This window comes from Schistocerca serialis, chromosome 9 (genome assembly GCF_023864345.2).
Source record: "Schistocerca serialis cubense isolate TAMUIC-IGC-003099 chromosome 9, iqSchSeri2.2, whole genome shotgun sequence".
In the NCBI taxonomy this organism is placed as follows: domain Eukaryota; kingdom Metazoa; phylum Arthropoda; class Insecta; order Orthoptera; family Acrididae; genus Schistocerca; species Schistocerca serialis.
In genome coordinates, this window is record NC_064646.1 from 10,545,667 (window position 1) to 10,568,955 (window position 23,289).

Here is a 23,289-nt window from a genome sequence, read left to right on the forward strand (position 1 = left end):
AAATGGCTCAGATTATCCTGCATGTCGAGACCGAAAGATAATGAATCTCTAATGCTTAAATGTGAATTAGTGAAGCCGGCCGGAGTGGCCGAGCGGTTCTAGGCGCTACAGTCTGGAACCGCGAGACCGCTACGGTCGCAGGTTCGAATTCTGCCTCGGGCATGGATGTGTGTAATGTCCTTAGGTTAGTCAGGTTTAAGTAGTTCTAAGTTCTGGGGGACTGATGACCTCAGAAGTTAAGTCCCATAGTGCTCAGAGCCATTTGAATTAGTGATTTTTTTACATGTTTTTAAGCATTACCTTGAGAGGAAGGGAACCGTCCCACACCCCATTTACATTTCTTAGTATACTTTTAAACACATTTACAATTTCGTTGTCATTATGTCGATATTTATAACTGGAAATAATTTGTCTTTTTCATATTAATTAGTATTTTCAGGTTTTACACACAAACACAAAAAAAACCGACGCACCACGAAGGAATAATCCGAATTGGACGAAAACAGGTAGATGCGATGTTCACGAACAGACAAACAAACGACTATAGTTTCAGAAAAATTTGATCATTTATTCAAAAGAAGGATCTTCACAAACAGAGCAAGTCAATAACGTGTTGGTCCACGTCTGGCCTTATGCGAACTGTTATCGGCTTGGCATTTATTGATAAAGTTGTTGGGTGTTGTCCAGAGGGATACCGTACCAGATTATGTCAAATTTGCGCGTTAGATCGTCAAAATCCCCTCATGGTTCGAGGGCCCTGCCCATAATGCTCCAAACGTTCTCAATTGGTAGAGATCGGGCGATCTTGCTGGCCAAGATAAGGTGTGGCAGGCACGAAGACAAGCAGTACAAACTCTCGCCGCGTGCGTACTGGCATTATCCTCCTGGAATGTATGCCCAGAATGGCTTGCCATGAGGGGAAACCTAACGAGATGTAGAATATCTTCGACGTACCGCTGTGCTGTAAGGGAGCCTCAGATGCACATCTAAGTGGTCCTCCTATATGAAAATAAATGGCACCGCCTACCATCAGTCCTTGTAGTTGGGCCGTACGCCAGGTGACATTCAGGTTGGTATCCCACCGCAGTCCGGGGCGACAGGTCATCGGGGTTCAATTCGAAGCGGGACTCGTCACTGGAGATAATTCTACTCCAGTCACTGAGATTCCAGACCGAAGACGTGTCTGAAGTGCCATTTCTTTTCATGGCATCCGCGAAACCTAACAGCACAGCGGTACGTTGATGATATTATATTAGATTAGATTTACTTTCATTCCAACTGATCCATAGTGAGGAGGTCCTCCAGGATGTGGAACATGTCAGAAAAACAACAATACATGACAAATATTTACAACTAAAACAAATAAGCTAATGTACCATTCCACAGGTCGCAAGTGGAATGATCGTCATTTTTTAATGAACACTATATGAAAGTCATTTTACAAATACTAATGCACTGAATTTAAAATAAAAAAGTTGTTTATTTATTTATAAGGTAATAAACATGTAATACAACTACTATAATACTTATTTACAATGAACATATTACTGCACTGAAATGGTGCAGAAGTTAGATTGTACTTACACACACACACACACACACACACACACACACACATTTACAATGAACACATTACTGCACTGAAATTGCGCAGAAGTTATATTGTACTTACATACACAAATTAGTTGGTCTTACTGAGAAATTCATCAATGGAGTAGAAGGAGTTGGCCACCAATAAATCCTTTAGGCTTCTCTTAAACTGAATTTCATTGGTTGTTAAGCTTTTTATGGCTGCTGGCAAGTTATTGAAAATGTGTGTTCCTGAATAATGCACACCTTTTTGTACAAGACTAAATTACTTTAAATCCTTGTGAAGATTATTCCTAGTATTGATTCCATGAATTGAGCTGTTGGTTTGAAAAAGTGATACATTTTTAATGACAAATTTCATTAAGGAATAAATATATTGAGAAGCAGTAGTTAGTATCCCTAGTTCCCTAAACAGGCTACTGCAGGACAGCCGGCCGTTGTAGCCGTGCGGTTCTAGGCGCTTCAGTCTGGAACCGCGCGACCGCAACGGTCGTAGGTTCGAATCCTGCCTCGGGCATGGATGTGTGTGATGTCCTTTGGTTAGTCAGGTTTAAGTTGTTCTAAGTTCTAGGGGACTGATGACCTCAGATGTTAAGTCCCATAGTGCTCAGAGCCATTTGAACCATTTTTCTGCAGGATGTTCTTGAGTTCACACCACATATAACTCTTACTGCACGTTTTTGTACCCGGAAAACTTTAGCTTGGCTTGATGAATTACCCCAAAAAATAATCCCATATGACATTATGGAATGAAAGTAAGCATAGTATGCCAGCTTTTTCATTTTTATATCCCCTATGTCTGACAAAATTCGCATTGCAAACAGAGATTTGTTAAGACGCTTCAGCAGTTCTGTGGTGTGCTCCTCCCAGTTGTTGCCCTTGCCTCCGTTCTGTTGTTGCCCTTAATGGAAGCCACCCTGGGCTCACATTTCAGCAAGATAATGCCCGCCCGCACACGACGAGAGTTTCTACTGCTTGTCTTAATGCTTGCCAAACCCTAACTTGGCCCGAATGTCGTTGTATCTCTCCACAATTGAGAACATTTGGAGCATTATGGGCAGCCGAGCAGAAAAACTTCTTGCATAAGGGCCAGAGGTGGACCAACGTGTTACTGACTTTCTCAATTTGTAAAGCTCTTGATCTTGAATGTCTCATACAGTTTTTCTAAAGAATGGTAATCATTTGTTTGTAAATGTACATGACATCTATCGATTTCCGTTCCATTCGATTTATTTCTTCGAGTGCGTCGTTGGTTCTTTACAGAGTGTATTTGTTTTTTGAGGATTCGATTGAAATTTTGGTTTCGGGTTGAATTTTCTTTGATATACAAGAAATGTGTATTTATCTGGATTGCAGGAGTAGAACTGACTAGTGTAATTTTTCTGGAAACATTCTCAAGCACTGGTGGTTCTCTGTCTATTGCAACTAAGTATCCATTAAGTAATCACAAAGCGTTTGCAGTTTTCCAGATACAGGCATTGCTGACACTAAGTCCTCAACAAAACAGTTACCATCCATATCACGATCCGCACTGAGAAACAAAATATACAGGATGGTCAGAAACAGTCTGAAAAGCTTTTAAGGGTGTTGCAGAGTAAGTTGTATTGAGAAATAGTTGTTAACGTGGGGACTGTATGTTGTTGCTTCTTGCATTAGTCGCATTAGTCTCGTCATATTGTAATATCCGCGACGCTATGTTCTAGCCACAAGATAGTAAAATGAACTAAGTGTACAAACTTCAACAAATATTATCGATACTACGTATAAAAAGACTGTAACGCGTAAAAATGACGATAATTATTTCATTGTTTCTGTAATAATTTAATTTCTGTGTGAATTAAAACTATTATCAGAGAACTACACTCACGGACAACGACAATTATAATTGTTTTTTCTTGTTATCTGGGATAATTGTGGTTCAGTTGTTCTTCCTATGCTAACGGATGAACTGTTCGGACGTGAGACGTGTGAGGTCTGTAAAGAGAAAACCTATAACTATTTATTGTTAATTATTATTTGAAAAATAGAACTGCTATTGTCTAGACATGAATTTGTATTTATTTCAATTGTAATCCAATCTAATTAATGTTTTTAACTGTTAATTTTCAGCTCCGCAATTAGGAGCGCAGCCATTAGCGCTAGTAACTTACAGCGGAGTTTACTAGTAGTTAGTATAAAAAATATGTCGATATTTATCATTGAAAATGATTTTAAATGCTAAAGAATATAGATAAAAGGATTAAAGAGTTTTATCTAAATATATTACCTTGATAACATAAATCGAGAATAACAATAGACAAATTGACTATCGTCTGTCTACCGTCAACTTAGCAAAAATATCTCCGCGGCAGTTTTAAATCGAGAATTTTAACAAACACAAATGTTGTTAGAAATAAATGAATGGAAATAAATGTGCACCGATGGTCCCGAATCTACTTTAAAAGACAGAACTCAACTCAGATTGAATCCTTAAATACATCACGTTACGTAATATCAATTTCTTATTTGTTGATGTATGACGCCTAATTATTCCGGACGGTTTACATGAAATATTTTAAGAGGAGACATATGTCAGTGTTGTGCACGGGTAGCATTTTGTGACTAAATGTTCCCTTTGCTAGAGAAAAGTGCTTCCATCTTAAGTAGCAGTTGTCTAAAATCTGATGAATGATATGCAATTTAGTGCCACTCACACGACTTTAAAGACAACATTTATACACAACGTCAAGTGGAGATTTCTTTAGCAGTGTGACAAATATTAGCCGGGATAATCATTTTTGAGATGAAACGAATTGTTACGCTGCAATAGGTAACTGGTTTTATATTTTTTTGATCTATCTGAAATATCATTTATTAGTAATTAAAGTCACGAAACACTATAAACCGGTTCCGCCACAATATGCTGTTCTCTATCAGTGGCGTATTTTATTCTTCACGCTTCCAGTTTCTTGAGCTTCTTTTATAATGTTTGCAAAGACAGAGCGTGAGTGTTTGGCTTGATCAGAATACCTTTCAGCATTCAATTGCACCGGTGGTATAACAATTTACTAATGAATACCATACAGATATTTTTGTTCTGTGGTACACAGGCTGTAAAACATACATATGACCAAACTTTCAGGACACATTCCCTACACATAGAGAACAAAAATTTGTTACATAGACATGTGTCCCGAACGACTTAATTTCCCTGTTGGAGCTCATTTTCTACTTATCTTCATAATGAAATTAATCATAGGAAACACGGAAATAGAGCGTCCCTGCGTTGCATGAAACGTTTCCTTACACGAAACTTTCAAAATATGTCCTTGGTTACATTTGGTTAGAATGTACATTAAGATTAGCTTCACCGTCTATGTTTGTTGTTCCAACTGAAAGAAGGTAGTGTTGATATGTAACTCACTTCGTTGTTTTCGGTGGCGTAAGACTATCTTCATTGTCTTCCTTGCATCATGCACATATCATCAACTGTTGAGTATACATCGCGGACTTGGTTTCCTGTACAGTGCAATGGGAGTGTACTCCAGTTCGGAGATGGCACATGCCTATTTTCAAGAACGACAGGGGTCCTACGATAAAACGTTTGAAGCAACAGATCATCGTCTTAGGGAGCAACGGTCATACGAATCTACTACTCGCGACTAGGGGGGACCTAGAAGGGCGAGGACACCTTAACTGGAGGAGAAGCAGGTGACGACAACCCTTGCGGGAGTGCAAGACAGTTAGCGAAAGAACTTGCCCCCCTTCTAACAGCCGTGTACCGCAAGTCTCTAGAGGAACGGAGGGTTCCAAATGATTGGAAAAGAGCACAGGTAGTCCCAGTCTTCAAGAAGGGTCGTCGAGCAGATACGCAAAACTATAGACCTATATCTCTGACGTCGATCTGTTGTAGAATTTTAGCACATGTTTTTTGCTCGAGTATCATGTCGTTTTTGGAAACCCAGAATCTACTATGTAGGAATCAACATGGATTCCGGAAACAGCGATCGTGTGAGACCCAACTCGCCTTATTTGTTCATGAGACCCAGAAAATATTAGATACAGGCTCCCAGGTAGATGCTATTTTTCTTGACTTCCGGAAGGCGTTCGATACAGTTCCGCACTGTCGCCTGATAAACAAAGTAAGAGCCTACGGAATATCAGACCAGCTGTGTGGCTGGATTGAAGAGTTTTTAGCAAACAGAACACAGCATGTTGTTATCAATGGAGAGACGTCTACAGACGTTAAAGTAACCTCTGGCGTGCCACAGGGGAGTGTTATGGGACCATTGCTTTTCACAATATATATAAATGACCTAGTAGATAGTGTCGGAAGTTCCATGCGGCTTTTTGCGGATGATGCTGTAGTATACAGAGAAGTTGCAGCATTAGAAAATTGTAGTGAAATGCAGGAAGATCTGCAGCGGATAGGCACTTGGTGCAGGGAGTGGCAACTGACCCTTAACATAGACAAATGTAACGTATTGCGAATACATAGAAAGAAGGATCCTTTATTGTATGATTATATGATAGCGGAACAAACACTGGTAGCAGTTACTTCCGTAGAATATCTGGGAGTATGCGTGCGGAACGATTTGAAGTGGAATGATCATATAAAATTAGTTGTTGGTAAGGCGGATACCAGGTTGAGATTCATTGGGAGAGTCCTTAGAAAATGTAGTCCATCAACAAAGGAGGTGGCTTACAAAACACTCGTTCGACCTATACTTGAGTATTGCTCATCAGTGTAGGATTCGTACCAGGTCGGGTTGACGGAGGAGATAGAGAAGATCCAAAGAAGAGCGGCGCGTTTCGTCACAGGGTTATTTGGTAACCGTGATAGCGTTATGGAGATGTTTAACAAACTCAAGTGGCAGACTCTGCAAGAGAGGCGCTCTGTATCGCGGTGTAGCTTGCTCGCCAGGTTTCGAGAAGGTCCGTTTCTGGATGAGGTATCGAATATATTGCTTCCCCCTAATTATACCTCCCGAGGAGATCACGAATGTAAAATTAGAGAGATTAGAGCGCGCACGGAGGCTTTCAGACAGTCGTTCTTCCCGCGAACCATACGCGACTGGAACAGGAAAGGGAGGTAATGACAGTGGCACGTAAAGTGCCCTCCGCCACACACCGTTGGGTGGCTTGCGGAGTATAAATGTAGATGTAGATGTAGCTGCAACAAGTAATGTTGACTACATGAATGTGTGGAGAGTGCTACATGAGAACCTGGTGTATCCATACCATGTACAGCGTACGCAGGCAATATCAGCAGCTCACTTTTTCGCAGCGAAACACTTCTGCCAATGGTCCATTCAACACCTCACTTTAGTGCAAATATGCTGTTCACGGACGAGGCTTCATTTCAGAGTGGATGACTAATGTTTTGAAGAGTTGTAGAAACTGAGCTCTAACATGGAAATAAAGCGTTTCCGGAACCATTTCCATATAACCGTCTTTTCTTCCTTTGAGCGTGAGAAATGTTTCCTGAAAGTATGGCCATACCTTTTTGTTACACCCTGTAATTGTGAACGTCCAACTAGCTTCACGAGTGACTTGCCTGATTGCTACAACAGCTGAGCACAGACTGACAGACTTCAAATGTATAGGTAAACATACGAGGAGCGTTTGAAAAGTCCGTGCAAAAAATAAAAACTACTTGCGTGTTTGGGGTAAACCTTTTTTTATTTTTCGACATAGTCTCCTTTTAGACTTACACACATCGTCTACCGCTGTTCTAATTTGTTGATCCTTCTGAATAATAGGAATTGTCCAAGTCTGCAAAATGGCTATTAGTTGCTGCAATCACCTCCTCGTTCGAATAAAATCTTTGTCCCGCCAGCCATTTCTTCAAATTGAGGAACAAATAGTAGTCCGAGGGAGCCAAGTCTGAAGAATAGGGCGGATGTGAAACGAGTTGAAATCCTATTTCCATTAATTTTGTGACCATAACTACTGAGGTGTGTGTTGGTGCATTGTCGTGATGGAAAAGGACTCTTTTGTGGTCCAATCGCCGGCGTTTTTCTTGTAGCTCGGTTTTCAAACGGTCCAGTAGTGATGTATAATATGCGCCTGTAATAGTTTTACCCTTTTCCAGATACTCGATGAGGATTATCCCTTGCGAATCGCAAAAGACAGTCGCCATAACCTTTCCGTCCGAAGGACTGGTCTTCGCCTTTTTTGGTGCAGATAGTTCCTTGGTAACCCATTGTTTAGATTGTTGTTTGGTCTCGGGAGTATAGTAAAGTATCTATGTTTCATCCACAGTGACGAAACGACGCTTGAAGTCCTGCGGATTCTTCCCGAAGAGCTGCAAACCATCCTTGCAACACTTCACACGATTCCGTTTTTGAACAAGCGTGAGCAATCGCGGAACGCATTTTTCTCATGTCCAAATGTTTATGAAAAATATTATGCACCCGTTCATTCGAGATGCCCACAGCACTAGCAATCTCACGCACCTTAAGTTTTCTATCATCCATCACCATATCATTGATTTTATCAATGATTTCTGGAGTCGTAACTTCCACAGGGGGTTCAGAACGTTCAGCCTCACTTGTGCCCATATGGCCACTCCGAACATTCTGAAACCACTTAAAAACTGTTCTAATCGAAAGTGCAGAGTCACCGTAATGTTTATCAAGCTTCTCTTTAGTCTCCTGAGGCGTTTTGCTTTTCATAAAGTAATGTTTAATAACCACACGAAATTCTTCTTCGTCCATTTTTTGACAATCACTCGACTTCCTTGTTTCACAAGAATGCCAAACACAAATAAATAGACCAATATGGCCAAAACTTGGTGTGCGTTCTTTCCAAAGATGCTACTAACTAAAAATGACCTCGATACGCGCTGGGAGTGCCATCTCTCGGATTATGCACGGACTTTTCAAACGCCCCTCGTACACTGAGGTGACAGAAGTCATGGGACAGCGATACGCATGTACACAGATATCGGTAGTATTGCGTACACAAGGCATGGCAGTGCATCGGCGGAGCTAAAAGTTGTACTCAGACGATTCATGTGAAAAGATTTTCGATGTGATAATGGCCGCACGACAGCAATTAACAGACTCAGAACGCCGAATGGTAGGTAGATGGAGCTAGACACAAGAGACATTCCATTTCAGAAATCGTCAGAAAATTCAGTATTCTGAGATCCAAAGAGTCAAGAAAGTGCCGAGAATACCAAATTTCTGGCATTATCACTCACCATGGGTAACGCCGTAACCGACGGCCTTCATTTAACGACCTAGAGCAGATGCGTTTGAGTACAGATGTCAGTGCTAACAGACAAGCAACACTGAGTGAAATAGCCGCAGAAATCAGTGTGGAACGAAAGACGAAAGTATCCGTTAGGACACTACGGTGAAATCAGCCATTAATGGGCTGTGGCAGCAGACGACCGAAGCGGCTGCCTTTGCTAACAGCACGACATCGCCTCCCGCGCATTTCTTGGGCTCGTGACTGCACCACTTAGGGTCTAGATGACTGGAAAAACATCGCCTGGTCAGACGAGTACCTACACTACTGGCCATTAAAATTGCTACACCAAGAAGAAATGCAGATGATAGACGGGTATTCATTGGACAAATATGTTATACTAGAGCTGACATGTGATTACATTTTCACGCAATTTGGGTGCATAGATCCTGAGAAATCAGTACCCAGAACAACCACCTCTGGCCGTAATAGCGGCCTTGATACCTCTGGTCATTGAGTCAAACAGAGCTTGGATGGCGTGTACAGATTCAGCTGCCGATGCAGCTTCAACACGATACCACAGTTCATCAAGAATAGTGACTGACGCATTGTGACGAGCCAGTTGCTCGGCCACCATTAACCAGGCGTTTTCAATTGGTGAGAGATCTGGAGAATGTGTTGGTCAGCGCAGCAGTCGAACATCTTCTGTATCCAGAAAGGCCCGTACAGGACCTGCAACATGCGGTCGTGCATTATCCCGCTGAAATGTATGGTTTCACAGGGATCGAATGAAGGGTAGAGCCACGGGTCGTAACACATCTGAAATGTAACGTCCACTGTTCAAAGTGCCGTCAATGCGAACAAGAGGTGACCTACACGTGTAACCAATGGCACCCCATACCATCACGCCGGGTGATACGCCAGTATGGCGATGACGAATACACGCTTCCAATGTGCGTTCACTGCGATGTCGCCAAACACGGATGCGATCATCACGATGCTTTAAACAGAACCGGAATTCAACCGAAAAAATGACTTTTTGCCATTCGTGCACCCAGGTTCGTCATTGCGTACACCATCGCAAGTGCTCCTGTCTGTGATGCAGCGTCAAGGGTGATCGCAGCCATGGTCTCCGAGCTGATAGTCCATACTCCTGGAAACGTCGTCGAACTGTTCGTGCAGATGGTTGTTGTCTTGCAAACGTCCTCATCTGTTGACTCAGGGATCGAGACGTGGCTGCACGATCCGTTACAGCCTTGCGGATAAATAAGATGCCTGTCATCTCGACTGCTAGTAATACGTGGCCGTTGGGATCCGTATTACCCTCCTGAACCCACCGATTCCATATTGTGCTGTCATTGGATCTCGACCAACGCTAGCAGCAATGTCGCGATACTATAAACCGCAATCGCGATAGGTTAAAATCCGACCTTTATCAAAGTCGGAAACGTGATGGTACGCATTTCTCCTCCTTACACGAGGGATCACAACACCGGTCAACTTCTGTTTGTGTATGAGAAATCGGTTGGATATTTTCCTCACGTCAGCACGTTGTAGGTGCCACCACCGGCGCCAGCCTTGTGTGAATGCTCTGAAAAGCTAATCATTTGCATATCACAGCATCTTCTTCCTGTCGCTTAAATTTTGCATCTGTAGCACGTCATCTTCATGGTGTAGCAATTTTAATGGCCAGTAATGTATTTCAGTTGGTAAGAGTTGATGGTACAGTTCGAATGTGGCGCAGATCCCACGAAGCCATGGAGCCACGTTATCAACAAGGCACTGTGCAAGCTGGCGGTTGCTCCATAATGGTGTGCGCGGTGTTGCTATAGAATGTACTGGGTCCCTGGTTATGTTCGGTGGCTTGGAAACCATCTGCAGCCATCCAGGGACAAAATGATCCCAAACAACGATGGAATTTTTATGGATAACACTGCACTATGTCACCAGGACACAATTCTTCGTAATTGGTTTGAAGAACATTCTGGACAATTCTAGCGAATGATTTGGCCACCCATATCATGGATCCCATCGGATATTTATGCACAAAATCCTGCACCGGCAACACTTTCGCGATTATGGACGGCTGTAGGAGCAGTATGGCTCAATATTTCTGCAGGGGAGTTCTAATGAATTGTTGAGTCCGTGCCACGTCGAGTTGGTGCGCTACGCTGGGAAAGAGGCGGTTCAACACGATATTGGGAGGTACGTCAAGACTTTTGTCACCTCAGTCTATTGTCTCGACATTGGTAACACGCTTGTTCACTGTGTCGAATTGCGCGGTTTCTAACCTGTAGCTGGTGCCAAAGATCTTTTTGCTTTGAACATTTTTATGTTACGATTCACAAACTCAGTGTAAAGGATTGAAATCAATTGGTGTATCATGAAAGAAGTAGCGTAGCACTATTTAATTATTAACAACGCTATTGTCTGTTATTTGTCTTTGGTATACACAGCTACAGGATACCAGTACAACATTGTTGAAATAATATTGAACAAAGCCACGGCTGCAAAATACTAACACGTATTCTTTACAGACGAATGGAAAAACTGGTAGAAGTCGACCTCGGAGAAGATCAGTTTGAATTCCGTAGAAATGTTGGAACACGTGAGGCGATACCGACTCTACGACTTATCTTAGAAGACAGATTAAGGAAAGTCAAACCTACGTTTCTAGCATTTTGTAGACTTAGAGAAGGCTTTTGACAATGTTGACTGGAATACTCTCTTTCAAATTCTGAAGGTGGGAGGGATAAAATACAGGGAGCGAAAGGCTATTTACAATTTGTACAGAAACTAGATGGCAGTTATAAGAGTCAAGGGGCATGAAAGGGAAGCAGTGGTTGGGAAGGGAGTGAGACAGGGTTGTAGCCTCTCCCCGATGTTATTCAATCTGTATATTGAGCAAGCAGTAAAGAGAAGAAAATAAAAATTCGGAGCAGGAATTAAAATCCATGGAGAAGGAATAAAAACTTTGAGGTTCGCCCATGATATTGTAATTCTGTCAGAGATAGCAAAGGACTTGGAACAGCAGCTCAACGGAATGGACAGTGTCTTGAAAGGAGGGTATAAGATGAACATCAACAAAAGCAAAACAAGGATAATGGAATGTAGTCGAATTAAGTCGGGTGATGCTGAGGGAATTAGCTTAGGAAATGAGACACTTAAAGTAGTAAAGGAGTTTTGCTATTTGGGGAAGAAAATAACTGATGATGGTCGAAGTAGAGAGCATATAAAATGTAGACTGACAATGGCAAGGAAAGCGTTTCTGAAGAAGAGAAATTTGTTAACACCGAGTATAGATTTAAGTGTCAGGAAGTCGTTTCTGAAAGTATTTGTATGGAGTGTAGCCATGTATGGAAGTGAAACATGGACGATAAATAGTTTGAACAAGAAGAGAATAGAAGCTTTCGAAATGTGATGCTACAGAAGAATGCTGAAGATTAGATGGGTAGATCATATAACTAATGAGGGGGTATTGAATAGGATTGGGGAGAAGAGAAGTTTGTGGCACAACTCGACTAGAAGATGGGATCGCTTGGTAGGACATGTTCTGAGGCATCAAGGGATCACAAATTTAGCATTGGAGGGCAGCGTGGAGGGTAAAAATCGTAGACGGAGACCAAGAGATGAATACACTAAACAGATTCAGAAGGATGTAGGTTGCAGTAGTTACTGGGAGAAGAAGAAGCTTGCACAGGATAGAGTAGCATGGAGAGCTGCATCAAACCAGTCTCTGGACTGAAGACAACAACTACAACAACATATGCGTTAGTTTGACATATACTCTAAGACAAAAAAAGAAAAGAAACGAAAGAGGCACCACGAAGGAATTATCCGTATGTGACAGAAATAAGTAGGTGTGATGTACATGTACAGGCAAACAAATGATTACAATTTCGAGAAAAGAGGATGATTTATTGAAGAGAAAGTGTTTCACAAAGTGAGGGATGTCGTTCCAAATTCTGTCCAACTTGTGCGTTCGATCGTCAAAATCCAGAGGTAATTGGAGGGTCCTTCCCGTCGGGCTCCTGATGTTCTTAACTGGGATGAGACCCAGTGACCTCGTTGGCCAAGATAATGTTTGGCATGCACGAGGACAAGCTCTCGCCGTGTGCGAGCGGGCTTTATCTTGCCGAAATGTAAGCCCAGGAAAGCTTGCCATGAAGGGCAACACAACAGGGCGTATAAGATCATCGACGTGCCAATGTGATGCAAGGGTGCTGCGGATGACAACGAAAAGGGTCCCGCTATGGGTCGAAATGGCACCCCGGACAACCACTCCTGACTGTCGTGCCGTATGGCAGGCGACATTCAGGCAGGTAACCCAGCGCTGTCTGGTGGGGTCTCCAGACACGCCTTCGCTGGTGATCGGGGCTCAGTTCGAAGCGGGACTCACCACTGAAGGCAATTTTACCCCAGTCAATGAGGTTTCAGGCTGAAGACGTGCCTAGAGCGGTCCCAGACAGTGGTGGGATACCAGCCTGACTGCCAACAGCCCAGCAACCAGGGCTGATGGTCTGAGGTGTCATTTCTTATCGTAGGATCTCTTTCCTTGTCTTACAGCACAGCGGTACATTGACGACATTCTATGCTCCATTTTTGTTGTCCTTCATGGCAAGCCTTTACATTTCAGCAAGATAATGCCCACTTGCACACGGTGAGAGTTTCTGCTGCTCGTCTTCATGCTTGCCAAACTCTACCTTGGCCAGCGAGGTTGCAGATCGCACACAAATTGAGAACATTTGGAGCACTATGGTCAGGGCCCTTCAAACAGCTCGTGATTTTAGCTATCTAACGCGCCAATTGGACAGAATTTGGAGCGATATCCCTCAGGGAGACATACAACAACTCTATCAAGCAATGGCAAGCCGAAATATTGCTTGTATTAGGTCCAGAGGTGGACCGATGTGTTACCTACTTGCTAAATTTGTGAAATTCTTTCTCTTGAATAAATTATCACTTTTTCTGAAGTTGTAATCATTTGTTTGTACATGTACATTACATCTATAGATTTTTTCTTAGAGTGTGTAATGTCCTCATGTTAATTTATATACTGAAGCGTGAAGAAACTGGTATAGGCATGCGTATTCAAATACAGAGATATATAAACAGGCAGAGTCGGCGCTGCGGTCGACAACGCCTATATAAGACAAAAAAATGTCTGGAGCAGTTGTTAGATGGATTACTGCTGTTACAATGGCAGTTTATAAGGTTCAAGTGAGTTTGAAAATGGTTTTATATTCAGCGCACGGGAGATGGGATACAGCATCTCCGAGCTAGCGAGGAAGTGGGTATTTCTCCGTACGGTCATTTCACAAGTGTACCGTGAATATCAGGAATCTTGTAATACATCCAATCTCCGACATCGCTGCGGCCGGAAAAAGATCTTGCAAGAACGGGACCAACGACGACTGAAGAGAATCGTTCAACGTGACAGAAGTGTAACCCTTCCGCAAACTGCTGCAGGTTTCAGTGCTGGGCCATCAACAAGTGTCAGCATGCGAACCATTCAACGTGACATCATCGAGACGGGCTTTCGGAGCCAAAGACCCACTCGTGTACCCTTGATGATTGTACGACACAACGCTTTACCTCGACATTGGACTGTTTTTGACTGGAAACATGTTGCCTGGTCGGACGCGTCTCGTTTCAAATTGTATCGAGCGGATGGACGTGTACGGGTATGGAGGCAACCTCATGAATCCATGGACCCTGCATGTCAGCGGGGGACTGTTCAAGCTGGTGGAGGCTCTGTAATGGTGTTGGGCGATTTCAGGTGGAGTGATATGATACCCCTGATACGTCTAGATATGACTGTGACAGGGGACACGTACGTAAGCATCCTGTCTGATCACCTGCATCCATTCATATCCATTGTGCATTCCGACGGACTTGGGGAATTCCAGCAGGACAACACGACAGCCCACAAGTCCAGAACTGCTACAGAGTGGCTCCAGGAACACTCTTCTGAGTTTAAACAGTTTCGATGGCCACCAAACTTCCAGACATGTTCATTATTGAGTGTATCTGGGATGCCTTGCAGCGTGCTGTTCAGAAGAGATCTCCACCCCCTCATACTCTTACGGATTTATGGACAGCCCTGCAGGATCATGGGGTCAGTTCCCTCCAGCACTACTTCAGACATTAGTAGAGTCCATACCACGTCGTGTTGCGGCATTTTTGGGTGCTCGCGGGGGCCCTACACGATATTAGGCAGGTGTAACAGTTTCTTTGGCTCTTCAGTGTATTTTTCGTCTAGAATAACATGTCTTTCCTCGGACTGGATTTCAAAACACGTTGGGCAGTACTGTCCACCATTCTGATCCTCTTTCCTTCACACTGTACGAATAGGAGGGCTGTGGCTGTCACTCCTCTGTACAGTGTTTCACGCATGACGGCTGCAGTGGGGCGGAGCGAGCGCCAGCTGGTTGCGCGCAAAGTTTAAAAGCTGTACTTTTAGAGAGCATAACAGGATTTATTAGAATTACGGCCCAAATTTCAGCGCGGGATCGATTTCTGAGGCTGATTTCTTGTTAGTGTTCTTTTGTCCTCATTAAAATATGAGGTCGAGTTGGTGATGTTCCCTTGTTAGTCTTGCCACCGGAGCTCTTGAGGCTATTCTCCAAAGATTACTTTAATGTTCATATATCTTCCACGCATGCTTACACAGCTTTGAATTACTCCTCTAGCAATTCCTGCTTTGCCATTTCGCACTTTCTGTCACTCACTTTTTTTTACACGGCTCTGTTCACATTTGCCCGCTTTATTTGGTGCATTTTCAGTTTTACTCCTTTCATCATCAAATTAAACATCTCGTGTGCTATACAGGGATTTGTGTTAGATTTCATCTTTCTGCCTAATTTTTTCTCCGATGATTTCGCCATTTCATCTCCCAAGGCTGCGCGTTCATCTTATAGCTGTATTATTCCTTTCCCCGCTTCAAGTCAATAGTTGCCCAATACTCTCTTTGAAACTTTCAACAACCTGGTGTTTGATTCTTTCAACTTATCCACGACCCATCTTCTTTATTTTCTACCTTTTTGCAGGTTCTTTAGGTTTAAGTTGCATTTAATGGCCAATAAATTACGGTCAGAGTCCATACATGCTCTTGGAAATACGCCACATTTTAAAATCTGGTTTTTAATCTCTGCCTTACCACTACATATTTATCTGAAACTTCCTGGTGTATTACACGTATAGTTTCTTTCATAGTTCTTATACCAAATGTTCCCAATGATGCAGTTGGGATTTGTGCAAAATGCTGTCAGGCTGTTTGCCCTTTCATTCCTTTTCTCCAGTCCACGTTCTCGTAGTAGTTTCTCTTCTCCGTATCGAATTCCAGTTGCTCACCACAATTAAATTTTCATCTAATAAACGAACTGAATAAATTCTTTTATGCCGCGTGTTCTAGGGCGCCTTGCCGCGGTTCGCGCGGCTCCCCCCGTCGGAGGTTCGAGTCCTCCCTCGGGCATGTGTGTGTGTGTGTGTGTGTGTTGTCCTTAGAGTAAGTTACTTTAAGTAGCGTGTAAGCCTATGGACCGATGACGTCAGCAGTTTGGCCCCATAGGAACTTACCACTACCATCACTAAAATCTTTTATCTCATTATATTTTTTCGGTTTCTTCATTACCTACAGAGCTAGTGGGTAATCAAAAAGTCAGTATAAATTTGAAAACTTAATAAACCATGGAATAATGTAGATAGAGAGGTAAAAATTGACACACATGCTTGGAATGACATGGGGTTTTATTAGAACCACCCCATATTGTTAGACGCGTGAAAGATCTCTTGCGCGCGTCATTTGCTGATGATCGTGTGCTCAGCCGCCACTTTCGTCAGGCTTGGCCTCCCAGGTCCCCAGACCTCAGTCCGTGAGATTACTGGCTTTGGGGTTACCTGAAGTCGCAAGTTTATCGCAATCGACCAACATCTCTAGGGATGCTGAAAGACATCATCCGACGCCAATGCCTCACCATAACTCCGGACATGCCTTACAGTGCTGTTTACAACATTATTCCTCGACTATAGCTATTGTTGAGGAATGATGGTGGACATATTGAGTATTTCCTGTAAAGAACATCATCTTTGCTTTGTCTTACTTTGTTATGCTAATTATTACTATTCTGAGCAGATGAAGCGCCATCTGTCGGACATATTTTGAACTTTTGTATTATTTTGTTCTAATAAAACCCCTGTCATTCCAAGAATGTGTGTCAATTTGTACCTCTCTATCTACATTATTCCGTGATTTATTCAGTTTTCAATTTCATACTGACTTTTTGATCACCCTACTGTGGTGGATGTTGACTTCCTGTCTAACTTGATTATGAAATTAGTTTACTTTTGGCGATTTACTGGTAACAGATATACAACCAGTCGCTTTTTTATGATTTATCCAACTATGAGCATTATGTCATGGACCAAGTGTAGCTAGATTTACTTTTATAATCCCGTACCCGCCTGACCGTTACTCGTGTTCTACCTAACTCCGCATTTCACTAAGTAACACTTAATCGAATTTAAACCTATTCATTTGTCTTTATAAACTCACTAACTTGATGAGAACACCTTCCTGAGCAGTCCACACCCGCAGATCCTAATAGGGGTCTATTTTACCTTCAGAATATTTTACCCAAGAGGATGCTATCTTCATCAGGCTGTACAGTAGGGCTACATGTCCTCTGGAAATATAGCAGTTGTATTTTCCCCTTGCTTTCAGTCATGCTGCAATACCAACATAGCGAGGCCATGTCACCTGTGTTACATGGCGAGATCAGCCAAGCATCCACCCTGCTAACCCTGCAGGTGCTGGAAACGCTGCTGTCTTCCTTCAATAACAATACGTAATTTTAAAGGTCTTATGGGTTAGTTGGCAGACAACATATTCACAGGTCTCAGTTCGATCCCCAGTTGTTTAAAGGGTCATCCAGGAACTCAGAACATAGGGTCCATAGATTTATGGTCTGACAGTTTCTAGCACTATCTCTCAGAGATGAAATTTTTATAATCTTTAGTGGAGTTCATATTTCTAATAATTACCTGTTAGGTGGCTAGTGAGCTTCCTTGGCTGACGTAACGTCTTAAAAGTATTACACGAAATCACTTCGCGGGAGCATCCACGTTTAAAATAATTTAGGTGTTATTTGCAAATTCTCTCTCAGATTTCCCAGAATTGCCTCCGTTATCTTCGTGAAGGGTAAAAAAACGTAGTAATTTCTGACAGAAATTGCCGATTTGATCTCACACCATGTCAAACTCACTGATAGTCCATAGCTTCCAAATGTTTTGGTTCCCTTGGGAGACTATCGAGTTTTGTATCACTCTTAGAATTTTCAACACACGGCTGAAAAACTTGCTCATAAGTTTTCAGTGTAAAGACAGGATAGTTGGCAATCGATAACACGCACCTTTCAGCCGCAAAGTAGGTGCTATTTTCGTTCCATTTATATATTCGGACTACAAGGCGATTATAGCTCACGGGCAAGTGAAATAATCAGAGTATTCCCAGAAATACGGATGTCTGCCGATAAAACAATCACATATTGTAAATGCGAGAAATTGTAACCTGCCACAAGTAGGATACAGGCAATAAATAGAATTCTCTCAGAGCAAATAGTGACAACCGAAAATTGGATTATCTCAATGACCATGAACAAACATCTCTAAAAATCTATTTCAAAACTCGAAGCCAATAGCTTTATGTTGTCCTAAATGAATTTTATCACAAATTCCTTGTTGGGTGGCTGTAAACAGAAAAACGGCGATTTCAGTACGTCAAGATGTATTGGAAATGATAAAGCTTGCTGAGAATTTACAGTGACATGTTCAGGCTGCTGTTCACACAACCGAGTTTTCTCAATCGCTCCCTACTACTCATCCATAACGTGTACCCCACCTTTTCTTCCAAACAACGGCTCCCAAGCTCCGTAATGGGGAAATTCCGCTCCTAAACGAGGCCGAACTCAAAACAGAAACGTACCCTCCGTTTCCACCGTTATAAGACATTTTGCGTTCACTTGTGTCTCGAACTAAAGGAGATCTGAGAGCTGTTATCAACCAAGTACACAAATTTATTTTTATGTACTTCGTCACAAAAATACATCGTTTTCATAGCAACCGTCTGGTACAGATATGTCAAATCCCAGTACGTATGAATATTACAGATGACACCTACATAAAAGTATTGCGCTATGACGTCTTCTTTAGGGTTTTTGTTTCTACACACACATGCGTATTACGTAACGTAAACATTAAAAAAAATGTTTGGCTACACAATTTTAAGCATGTTTCTTCCCTGTTTTATTTCCTTCATTGAGAGTCTTTTGGTCTACAATGAACTGCAGAACTGTAGACGCACCGTGTATAACGTCTTATGCCGGATCACATGTTCCATTTTGTCCCTACTGCGATTTCCTAACAATCGATTTAGGTGGTAATTGCAATCTCGTTAAAAAGCACGGGTGTCCGTAGTTGCTTGCAATACCTTAAATGTAATCGTAGGCTCACATTTAGTACAAATATATCCGCGTGAATATCAGGGTTATATGACAAACAGAAACCAAATCTGTAAACTGATGAGCCATTCCAGACTATATGTTATTATGGCTATGCATGCCATAAGCTTTAAACCCGTTGATGTTTTTAGTCCCACACTTTTTTCCTACATTTTAAACGTGTTATTCAATTAATAAGCTACTGACAGTTCAGTAACAACGAATGGACCTATATTGCCAATACAAAATATTTAATTATCCTCTAAAGTGTTTTAGAAAAATTCTTCGGTAACGTCTTCTAATGAAAGAAAGCCCAAAAAGGCAGTGCTACACCTAGCTGTGAAAAATACACAAAGGCACATGTTTCAAATCTAAAAGAAGCTTAGGGAAACAACAACAGACAACTGCAAACGACGACAAATGAATTTGTTATAAATGTAAGACCTGCCCAGTTACCCAATTTCGTAGTTTTTAAGTGTGTGAATAAAGCATTGAATAAGATAGACACACCTCAAAACTAATGGCACATGTGTTTACGATACGATACACCGCGCTTATGTAGCTACCTTAAATAACTCAAGTGTGAGTTGTATAACGGGGCTTTCTTCGTGCCACAACAGGCGAAGATGGTCGGTTCCTATCTTATCCAGCGTTATATTCCACATAGCAAAATCATACTTAATACAAGCAGGAAAGGTATGTTCAACAGCTGTTCTTAAATAAAGTATTTAGCAGCGTGGTCCGAAAATTTGATGTAATGCGACTCCTGAAATACCTCGTAGAATAATTCTTTTCATTTTTACAATTGCATTTGATAAGATTATATTCCGAATATTAAATGTCCTGTTTTTCAAGGACGCATTACGATTTGGCGGCTAAGATACACATACACACGTTGGCAGCAACTTCTTGCGTGATGCAAGCGGCTTAAAGAAAGAGAAATTAATCTTCTCAACAGCCGCTCTAAAATAGAATCCATAGAACTTTATAGCCATTACGTTGTCCCACTGTGACAAGCGGACATCGCGGCACGTCTGTCACTTTCGCTTCTCTCGCGTCAAGGATTCCGCAGCAGCGCTGTACCACCACCGAGTTGCACCAGCACCGCCTACCAACAACAAGGCTCCCGTAATGTCAACGCCGAGATACTCACCTAGGACGGCCTGTAGAGCTTGATCCTCTCCAAGAACGTCCATGGCCTGCTCCTTTCACCTTGTCAAGCCATTTTCATTAAGAAAATTCATCTTCGTACGATTGTCTTTTCCATTTTTCACACGATTCACTGGAAACCGTCCCCGTTACAGCAATGAACTTTCCTCCAAAGCCACTGTTATCACGTGACGTACGGTGCGCTGTAGCGTTTCCGCAACGCACCAACAGATGGCTCTAGCCTACAGAGCAGCATGGAGATTTGAATGCACTCTTGTTGTCCTCGGTAGTCATGACAACAGGAATTCCGACAACCATTCGCATACGCAGAGTAGAATTGACAGTAGGGAGGCAGAATGGCAAAACATAAATACGTGATATATGACGCAGGAGATAAAGTAGATGTTGCTTCCGAAGGTAAATTAATACGGTACCAACATTAAATTATTAGAAAGCATTTCATAGTTAGCAGACGGCGCGCTTCCACTGTCCGAATAATATTAAAGCATGAACTGTTTAGCATGAGCAATGTAACCCATTTCAAATGATATTTGCCTTGAATAGACGTCACATGCCGTACAGCACATATTACAAGAGTAATGCATCAACGACTGTTATCAACATATCTTAGTTTGGAAGAATGTGAGGACTTTTTTAGGTGGATGTCAGTAATCTGTAATTCTTGCCTTCCAAAACTTATGATACATGCTAATGTCTCTAGAAACTATTAAGATAGTAGTCAGCTAGGTGGTGAAGAGCAAATAAGGTTTCAAAATTACAACTCTTTTTTTTCATTCATGAATTAACTGCTATTGTAAGTAACAATGAAATATATTAGGGTATTTGCATAATTCATTGAATGATTTTCAGAATGTTCTTGTATTAAATTGAGTAGTCTACATCAGAACAAAAATTAATATTGTGTGTGATGTCCATGGACAAGACACTTGTGGGCACTGATCATGTTTATGTTTCATGTTTTCTTATGTGTTTCATGAGTATTCATGTATTTTCCCAAATGTTATCAACTTTATCTTTTAATATGGTAGGTGTTAGGCAGGATATCTGGCCACCAACTGTCACTAACATTTTCATAACCCATACAACATGCTGATCCCATAGAGAACAGGAGAAAGATGAAGAAGAAAAGAAGGTCCATTAAGAAGATGTCTTCCCATTCATTAATTCATTTTGTTCCTTAAAGTCCATCAGGTAGTACAGCCTGCAGGGGTAAGGAATAAATCGAGGTATATATTAACAAAGGATAAGCTAATCACAGAAATTTAATGTGTATCTTGTATTAAAAACAAACTATTCCTGAATTAAAAACAAACTATCACTATACTACTTAACACTATTTGCATGTATTTCATCTGAATTTAATCAAGTATGCTAGAGAGGAAGCTGCTACTTTTGGGAAAAAAGGAAAGGAAAAGATGATGATGCTGCATTCTTAGTTATACTACAAAGCTGTTGTTTATGTACTTTAGGTGCTTTATATTTCCCTGAGTACAACAGTATTTTTTTTAAAGTACCTACATGAGTAACATGAAATATATTCCAGCACTGTTTCAGAAGATCTTGTGCCATATCAGTGAGATGTCAAAAGGTACCCATTTTATGTATTTTTTATTTCGATATGATGCAATATGGTCACCAAATTTTGCATGCAGGTTTGAAACTTGATTATTACACACTATCTTTTATTTGTATGGATAAGATTTCAGAAGAAGCTTTCCTAAACTATCCATTAAGAGGAAGAAAACATGTATATATAAAGATATGAATATAATAGAGGGAAACATTCCACGTGGGAAAAATATATCTAAAAACAAAGATGATGTGACTTACCAAACGAAGTGCTGGCAGGTCAATAGACACACAAACTAACACAAACAAACACACAAAATTCAAACTTTCGCAACAAACTGTTGCCTCATCAGGAAAGAGGGAAGGAGAGGGAAAGACGAAAGGATGTGGGTTTTAAGGGAGAGGGTAAGGAGTCATTCCAATCCCGGGAGTGGAAAGACTTACCTTAGGGGGAAAAAAGGACGGGTATATACTCACACACACACACACACACACACACACACACACATATCCATCCACACATATACAGACACAAGCAGACATATTTAAAGACCAAAATAAATATGTCTGCTTGTGTCTGTATATGTGTGGATGGATATGTGTGTGTGTGTGCGCGAGTGTATACCCGTCCTTTTTTCCCCCTAAGGTAAGTCTTTCCACTCCCGGGATTGGAATGACTCCTTACCCTCTCCCTTAAAACCCACATCCTTTCGTCTTTCCCTCTCCTTCCCTCTTTCCTGATGAGGCAACAGTTTGTTGCGAAAGCTTGAATTTTGTGTGTTTGTTTGTGTTAGTTTGTGTGTCTATCGACCTGCCAGCGCTTCGTTTGGTAAGTCACATCATCTTTGTTTTTAGATGTATATATAAAGAGTAATATTTGATATGAGTTGTCATCTTTGACCAGTGATGTAGGAAACATGTGACAAACCCCATAAACAACATGGCAACTGTAACATGATCAAGTGATGATTTTTTTCAAACATGTAAGGCACAGATTGGACTGTCACCACAATCAGTCTTTTTAGTTTCACATCCATTGGCTTTTGTTAGCTCACAACCAAACTGTCAACTTCCAACCTAACTGAGACCTAAGGCAAAGTGAGAGATCAGTTTGTCACCGCAACCGGGCTTTTTAATTTCACGTTTGTTGGCCTTGCCAGCTCACAACTAAACTGTTACTTTCCAACCCAACTCAGACCTCGGACAAAAGCTACAGACCAGTCTGTCACCATGACCAGGATATTTTTCCCTTCCACACCAAATGGTGATATCACAGCAGGCATTAAGA

At 41.7% G+C, this 23,289-nt stretch overlaps 1 protein-coding gene across 1 annotated transcript in view; it reads left to right on the top strand.

Annotated features, from left to right (window-relative positions):
* The first annotated feature begins 20,701 nt into the window (after positions 1–20,701).
* Positions 20,702–23,289, top strand: part of LOC126418592 (uncharacterized) — a 98,141-nt gene continuing 95,553 nt past the window's right edge. Inside the window, exon 1 of the mRNA XM_050085424.1 lies at positions 20,702–20,828. Within this exon, the coding sequence (XP_049941381.1) occupies positions 20,768–20,828 (61 nt within the window). The 5' untranslated portion in view covers positions 20,702–20,767. The remainder of the gene's footprint in view (positions 20,829–23,289) is intronic.